The sequence below is a fragment of the Mercurialis annua genome, linkage group LG2, assembly GCF_937616625.2.
Source record: "Mercurialis annua linkage group LG2, ddMerAnnu1.2, whole genome shotgun sequence".
In the NCBI taxonomy this organism is placed as follows: domain Eukaryota; kingdom Viridiplantae; phylum Streptophyta; class Magnoliopsida; order Malpighiales; family Euphorbiaceae; genus Mercurialis; species Mercurialis annua.
In genome coordinates, this window is record NC_065571.1 from 8,393,431 (window position 1) to 8,401,646 (window position 8,216).

General features: G+C 30.4%; 1 protein-coding gene across 3 annotated transcripts; it reads right to left on the minus strand.

Moving 5' to 3' along the window:
* Positions 1-715: 715 nt before the first annotated feature.
* Positions 716-5,564, minus strand: LOC126670011 (EH domain-containing protein 1). Of its 3 annotated transcripts, none has more exons than XM_050363664.2 (16): positions 5,309-5,564; positions 5,135-5,214; positions 4,977-5,045; positions 4,824-4,884; positions 4,657-4,712; positions 4,527-4,569; positions 4,373-4,446; positions 3,975-4,088; positions 3,707-3,809; positions 3,558-3,607; positions 2,735-2,863; positions 2,393-2,644; positions 2,214-2,293; positions 1,806-1,932; positions 1,279-1,422; positions 716-1,194 (listed from the first exon to the last, which is right to left on the minus strand). In XM_050363664.2, the coding sequence occupies exons 1-16, from the start codon at positions 5,391-5,393 to the stop codon at positions 1,009-1,011; spliced, it is 1,653 nt and encodes a 550-aa protein (XP_050219621.1). In that variant the 5' UTR covers positions 5,394-5,564; the 3' UTR covers positions 716-1,008. The 3 variants fall into 3 exon arrangements, with proteins under 3 accessions (XP_050219621.1, XP_050219620.1, XP_050219622.1); XM_050363663.2 differs by having other exon boundaries at positions 4,527-4,572; XM_050363665.2 differs by lacking the exons at positions 5,135-5,214; positions 5,309-5,564 and having other exon boundaries at positions 4,527-4,572; positions 4,824-4,889; positions 4,977-5,031.
* Positions 5,565-8,216: the final 2,652 nt, after the last annotated feature.

Below are 8,216 nucleotides of genomic sequence, written 5' to 3' on the forward strand. Positions count from 1 at the left end.
ATGATTGATTATCACATTTATTATTGCCATGTGTTACACAAATAGTGGAGGGTTTATAATCCTACATGATAAATTTGATTCACACAATTTTTTTTCTTAGTTACAGAAAAAAAAATGCATGTACTTCATACACCATTAATGCGATTAGGATAAATTTTCAATCCTTTTTTTAAGGTTAATATATTTTAAATTTGGTCCCTACACTTTAATATTCATTAAAAATAAAATTTTCAATCATTTTTTTTTTCAGTTTGGACAGTTTTAATATATATTTTTGACCGAATCTTATACCCATAAAAGTGAAAGTGAAAAGACTCGATATATGCAAATTGTAGTGAACATACTCAATTCAAAAAAATATGATACAATAAATCATTGTTTATATGAAAATGAGAGGATCCTAAAATCATACTACATTTTAACATCCCAATGGCCAATATGAACTTCTGTACTAAAAGGATCACTTACATTCCATAAACTTTTAATCCATTTTTTAATATTTTTTTTAATCCTGTCCCTATACTTATATTCATTCAAAGTAAATTCCTCAATCATTTTTTTCAATCTGACTTGACATTTTTTATACTTTTTGTGACCAAAATAAAATTAAAATTAAAAGTAAAGACTCGATGTATGCAAATTGTAGTGAACAGACTCAGTTTAAAAAAGTGTGATAATACATGAACCAAAGGTCGAATAAATAAAAAACTTGCAGTGAACAGACTCAATTCACTCACATTCCATAAGTATTGGGAGAGATTCAGAAGGCTATTTGAAAATAACTCACCCTAATAATTCCCAATCTCGCATTATTTTTCATCAACAAATCAAGAGCAAGGAGGATCGCTCACACATTTCTACATAGCACTTCGAGCCGTCGGACAACTCAAGAATCGATATACAGTTACATCATGACAAAGATAATTTGGTTTTCGGCTTCACAATACACCTACAATTATGTAATTGATCTAAATCATACCTCTATAAACTGCAAAATCAGTCCGTGTTTTAGTCATAGGGATTTCTGAACTTCTTTAGTACATCTGGAATATCATAACCAAGCATATCATCAACACCTTGTATCATTTTCGGCTTCAATTTCTCGAACTTATCAATGTTGTAACCACTTAAAACCTCTCGGAATTGATCAACATTTGGAAAATCACCTGCCGGCAAATGGAACTCCCTTTGAACCTGCATAAACCACAGTCAAGCATATACCACGACTATTTCTACAGAAAAGGTCAAACACATTATATGCTGGAGATCGATGAAAACCTTTGCAAACTCGTCTCCCAAATTATCAATAAGTCGCTGTTGGACCTTTGCTTTACCCATCATTGCTGGCATCGCTTTTTTAAGATGGCTGATAATGTAAGCATGTATTTTGGCAGCTCTTGCTCGTTTCACAAATTCATTGATCTGTAGGTAATTATGATTATCAGCGAGCGGTGTAATAAGCGTCTCCAAAAATATATTTTGTCTCTATTAAAGCATAAAAAAAATTCACATATTATTAAAAAAAAGAAACATGCTATTTGCGTATAAATTCCATCTTTTCTTAAAAAAATTACGTTCTTTTTAGGTATTATTAATATTCCGAGGATCAACTCACACCTTTTTCTGCAATCAACAGAAAAAAGAAAGAACTTCATTCGTGGATCAGTGTTCGAGGCACAAGGTGCATATGTGATATTTAAATTTAATGGCAAATCACATTCCATCATGCACACTCATATGCTAATAGGCTAACATATATCTGAAATATATAACACCTCCAACACAAACTAATAATACAAACTCACCCGACGATCACAGGCCTTCTTTGGTATGTCTTTTAGATCAGATAGCAGGTCCTCTTGCTCTCTCTCAAAAAGTTCTTTTCCAATTGGGCCAATGACATGTTCATTTATTGGTTTGTCATTAAATGAGCTGCCAAAAAATGAGAAATATTAATTTGGCATGATATAAACAACACAAGATGCAATTTAAGTAAAATTACAGATATACATGAGAAAAAGCTCAAAATAACGAAGCTGTCTTTCATAACATTAGTTTTCAATTATACACGCATGAACGAAACCAACCTAAGGAAAAAAAAAAGCAGTACTGCATTTTTGACACAAACAACTTACACTTAATATACTAGGAATGGATCTGACGCATATTCATTCTAAAAATGCTGTTGATGTAGTTATAATTAGAAAGCTTACCCAATATAAACACGTGCAACTTCAGGAGTATTCAGAACTTTCCCCAGTGACCACATTAATGCTCCATAAACCCTCATCAGCTGCAAAAAAATAGAGCAAGGCACATGAGAATGCTACACGAGCAACTCGAGACATGTGCATAAACATAATATCATATCAACGAGAATACAAATTCGTACTTGTTGAGTATCAACTTGGTCTGCCTTGTTAAGAACCACACGAATTTTATCATCATGCCCGCGTAATGATGAAATGACACGCTTGAATTCATCACTGATGTCAAGTTTGTGAGGATCAAAGAGAAGTAGAATGAGATCACATTTTGAAGCAAACCATGATGTTACACCAGTAAAATCATAAGACCGTTGAGTTCGTTGTTTTTCTCCTGATAAAACTCCAGGAGTGTCCACAAAAGTAATATGCTCTAGCAACTTCAAGCACAAAATTACACGTTACATATATCATATACTTCAATAAAAAGATCGAGGATCAATCTACTGACTGTAAATTCCATGACTTACAGGATGAGGCATTTGAGAACATTCAAATTTCGATAAAAACGAAGTTCCAAAAGTTGTGAGTCCATTAAATGGCATATCTGCTTGGACTGCCACTGTATTGCCCGGTATACTCCGTTCATCAGGACCAGACTGTAAAAAGTACACATACCATGTTAGCTGCAATTCCAAATTCCAATGCAACAAGTGTAGGTCAGAAGTATAACTTTCAAATTTGTCAACCAAAAAAATGAAAAGAAGAAAGCAAAGCCACTATTGAGACAAAAGTACAAACAAGGATCTATTTCATAGCCTAGACAATAACAAATACATGTTCATCATTATTATATTATTCCAACAGAACGGAAAGAGATTTTCCAATCTCCGACATCCGACCCTCACAACTTCACTCGTATACCAATTTTTCTTGCTAAAAGTTTTGCCTTCATGTAATTTAACCCTTGATTAATGACCATTCTTTCCTATCATTTCTAACTATTGGGATGTTAAGAATCAAACAAGCAAATAAAAAAAATCGCACATCAATAAGTGTAGCAAAAAAGGGCAAGATAACAACTACAACAAATATTGCAAAATTACATTCAGCGAGGTTTGTTGTAGTGTTACCACTAAAATAAAATCATTTTCTTTTCATAAAATATAATTAATTTCCAGAGTTATACACACAAGCACATTAATTTCCAGAGTATTATAATCATTTTCTATACAATAATTTTACAATGGTTATGCTCACAAGAACGTATACACGCAAGCACATTGTAAATGCACCGACAAGCAGTAACAAGAACAGAAAAGCACAAGAATAAAATATTGACTGTTCAAGTACCATAACGACAACAAATCTGTCAGTAGTTGGCTCAGGTCCAATATGGGCTCCTGTAGCAATACAAAAAAAAGAGAAAGCAATAAATAAACTTAAAACTAGAATTTATACATTAATTTGCTCTTGGAAGAGGGGGGAGGCAGAGAGCTCACCAGGATAACTACTTTTAAGCAAATGTTTAATAAATGTTGTTTTTCCAGTAGAATATTGACCCAAGAGCATAACCATAGGTTTGGCATCGAAATCGCTGTTTGTCTGCAACAAACACATAAATTTAAGACATATGCTATCAGAAGTAGATTTTTTTAGTGGAACAACTAAATTACTACTTATTCATATTTCATATGTTCTGATGTTCACATTTCTAGGCGACAACATCAGTACATCACAATTCACGAATCAAAAGTATTGCATCCTTACCAGCAGTGGAGACACAAAATCATTAAAGCGATAAGTAACTTCTAAGGGTTTCAGCTTCTGAATATACAGTCTCTTCAAGCCATCAATGATAGATGTAACAGAGGATAGAGGTACCTAAGAAAATACCATAAGTGATTGTTGAGAATGATAAAGGGATAAAAAGTTAGGAATAAGAGAAATGCAATTTAAAAATGAACAAAGGAAGCACAGTAAGTGATTGCAGAGAACAATAAAGGGATATAAGTTAGAAATAAGAGAAACACAATTTAAAGTGAACAAAGAAAACAATGCAACATACAATAAATGAAAGTGTATCTGCGAATAGACTACTGCATAACTAACTTGATAAATGAGTATAACCAAGTCACATAGCATAAATTTCCAGTTTAAATACACACCTTCTTATTTGATTTTGAAGTGGACATCTGAGAAAACCAATTTGCTGAAGGTGAAGTTTCCACAGGTAGAGTACCTAAAAAGATTCACAGACCAATCATTACACCATAAGAATAGAAACTTAAGTATATAATCAATATCAAAAGCAACTCATACCATTAACATCAGAGTCTCTTGATTTCGATTGGCGCTTTTTCTTCTGCTAAATATTAGATTACAAAAATTAAAGATTTCTACACAAAGGCAAGAGTAGCAAAACTTTAAGTTAAAATAGCAATATACTTACTTCAATCAACTCAACAAGGCCATCCATAGTAGGAGGTCTTAAATTTTCAAAATCAACTGCAACAACATTCCCAAAAACAAAAAATAAACTTCCAACATCAAATACTACACATATCAAACAGAATCGAACGATAAAAACATACGAAAGAAAAGAAGAATCATAATAACCTTGAGTACTAGTTAAAAGATCATGTGAAATTTCATGTCCAGCTTGAGCTAAAGAAACTAACTACACTTCACAATAAAAAACAAACTCATAAGCAAATAAATTTCAAAAACAAATCAATAAACAGCGAAAAACAAATTAATATAATCAAAAACCTGCATGGAAGTAATAAACTCGTTGAAACCAAGATAACCCTGTCTTTTAGAATCCGCAATTGCCCAAACCTAAGCGCAAAAAAAAAAAAACAGTAAATAAAAACAGTTATTAACTAAACCTAAATTTGAAATGAAACTAAACAAATATAAAAACAAACCTGCTTAAGAACTTGACGAGATAAATTCGATATGCTAAAGAATTTCAAAGCATCGTCGCCGGTAATTCTACCATCGCCGTCTATTGAACCAAACACACACAAATCAAAAAAATTAAAATCAAAATTAAATCAGTAAAAATGAATAATGTAGAGTAAGAAACAACAAATAAAAACCTGAATCAGCGAAGTTAAACCATTCGAGATAGATTGTTTGATTCTCTTTCGAACAGGACCCGATCGGGCCCGTGGATATCTCCATTGTAATAACCTACTGTATCTCGAACAAAAAAAAATCAGTGACGAGTGATTTTTTGAACTTTAAATTTTTGAATTTGATTTTCAGATTTCAGTTTTGCTTTTTTTGGCTGATTACTCGGGTTTTTGGGGAAAAGAGAGGAGAGAACTTACGACCGAAGGAAAGTGTAATTTTTGAAAGGGATTACGGTGTCGTTTTGGCGGTGAGTGTGTGAGGTTAGGCGCGTGTTTGGTTAACTGTTTAACGGTATATTTTAAACGAGAAAAAGTATCACAGTTGTACCATATCCTTATTCTGTCAAACGGTGTCGTTTTGAAGGTAAAAAAATGGGAGGAATTGAATGATGTTGATGTGCAAGGAAGGTGCTTATCACGTTTGATGAAATTGAAAAGGCAAAATATTTTTGTATAGGCTAAATTCATATCGAAAACTCTATACTTTATTGTTTTTAGGCCAAATCTATACTATATACAAAAGCACGGATGGAGGGGGGGACATGCAAATTTACGGAATAATCCTTTTCAGTTTACTATTAAATAAAGGTTTTATAGTTATTAACTAATTAATTATTTAATTAATCACTATTGTAATTAAAGTCCTAATTAGAATAGGTAGCTAAATTATCTCCAATTTAACTTTAATATATAAAAAATAACTAAATTATCTCCAAATTAGTAGGAATACCTATCTTTTAGTTTGATTGAACTACAAAATTAAAATATTGTATTTGATCAATATATTATTATTTAAATTTCTATTTTATTATTTCTAAAGATATTATTAATAAAATTAAGTTAATTATTTAATTATGGTTATTATAAAATTAAAAGAAGAATTTTCAGTATGAAAAAAAAATTAATAGCCGAATATATTATAAGTACTTTTATAAAAATTCTTAACTAATTTAATATTAATTATAAATAAAAATTGATATAATTATAATAAAATTATTAATATGTTCATTGACGAGTTACGTTACGAGCCACGTGCATAGCACGTAATGCGAAACTAGTATCTTTAAAAGGCCAAATCTTTCATAAAAGTTTCACAAAAGTCCTGACATTTCAATTTTGTCGATTTTGGCCAAAAACAAATTATTTGATTTCAATTGTGGCCAACTCTCAATTTAATTTCAATTTGTCTATGTGGAGCCTATGTGACGCCTATGTGGCATGCCAAATATTGAAAGGTAAGGACTTTTGTGAAACCAAATAATCAATTTTTGGCCAAAATCGACAAAATTGAAAGGTCAGGACTTTTGTGAAACCAAATAATCAGTTTTTGGCCAAAATCGACAAAATTAAACGGTCAGGACTTTTGTGAAAGGTTTGGCTTTTTTACAACATTTGGCCTTGTTTTTATTTAGAAAGTCTCTATTCAGAAAAATTTATCTTTTAAATTTTTATATTCGCCAAATTGTGAAACACTCTTGTTGGAGGTAAGTGGACATAGGTGAAAATTCACACCGTACTACTCTAAACGCTTTCCCGGTCTTTCTAAACTCTTTCACATAGCTTACTAATGTTCTTAATCTGTAAATTTGAATTAATAACTATTCTACTCCTTCTAATTGTACCTTGTTTCATACCATTGAGTGGAGTAGACGGGTCGCCAAATTTCACATTTAGAAAGGATTGATTATCGAGTTGTACATTTAAATACCACTTTCAACGCAATTAAAATATATAAATAAAAATTTATTAAGAAATTCAATTCAATTTATTTTATTTTTCTTCCACTTAAAGTTTTCAATTTTGTTTTAGTTTTTTTAACTTTGTTATTTCATTTACTTTTTAAAACTAAATTTAAAAAACAAATTTAAAAGTAAACGCTAATAAATATTTAAATTGAAGTAATTGAGTCATTAAATTTCATAAAAATATAATTTTTGCTTGTACATATTAAAAATATTAGTTTAAAGACTAAATTAAACTTTAATTTTCTTAGTTAGGGCCTTTAACTCAATTGACTAACACCAAAGTTAAATAAAAAGTTTAATATGTTAGCGGAAAAAAACCAGGAGATTATATCGTTTAGTTTTCAAAAAAAGTTGGACGGAAATATAAATTATGACATATGTTCGGTACCTTAAAATAATTAGTTCCTTTTTGAATGCATGTTTTTACTTAATTTTTGATCAAATAATACCTTTTTTCATAATGAATTTATTATTATTATTATTTTAAAAAAATATTGTATAAACTGATAATGAAATTCTCTTTAATTAAAGGGAAAAAAATCAAACAATTTTTTAAATTTTAACCAGGAATGTTAGTAAATTTTATTGCTTTGAGATTGGTGTATGCATTTAATGGAACAAACAAAATATCATTAGTATTAGGATTAATCACTCAAAAACCTCCACTTTTAAACTATTTTTGAATTGCATTCTGACGTTGGAAAACTCTCTCAAAACCCTCCCACCTTTAAATTCCATTCCAATGGCACCCTGACGTAGGAAAATCCTCTTAAAATCCCCCCATTTTTTTTTTCAATTGCACCCTAAATTGGAAATTTTTATGGTTTTGATTTTAAAAAGTTATTGGATATAATTTTAAGAAGAATAATTTTTTACATTATTAATAATATTAGTGTTTAATTAGAATATAGATTAAAAATGAAAGATTATTTTCAAAAAAATTCATGTGAAAAGAGATCAATTTAATACTTTGATATACAATTGAAAAAGAATCTAAAGGTGGGGGGTTTCTGAGAGAATTTTTTTACGTCAGGGTGTAATTGAAAAAAAGTTAAAAAGTGGGAGATTTTTGAGTAATTAAGCCTTAGTATTATTATCACCTATTAGGCTATTAACCAGCAAAAGAA

Coding starts and splice junctions, on each gene's coding strand:
- LOC126670011 (XM_050363663.2), bottom strand. CDS start 5,393: ATGGAGATATCCACGGGCCCGATCGGGTCCTGTTCGAAAGAGAATCAA. Junction 3,810..3,974: donor ATTTTGTGTCTCCACTGCTG/GTAAGGATGCAA, acceptor TGTTTGTTGCAG/ACAAACAGCGATTTCGATGC. Junction 1,195..1,278: donor TGGGAGACGAGTTTGCAAAG/GTTTTCATCGAT, acceptor TGGTTTATGCAG/GTTCAAAGGGAGTTCCATTT.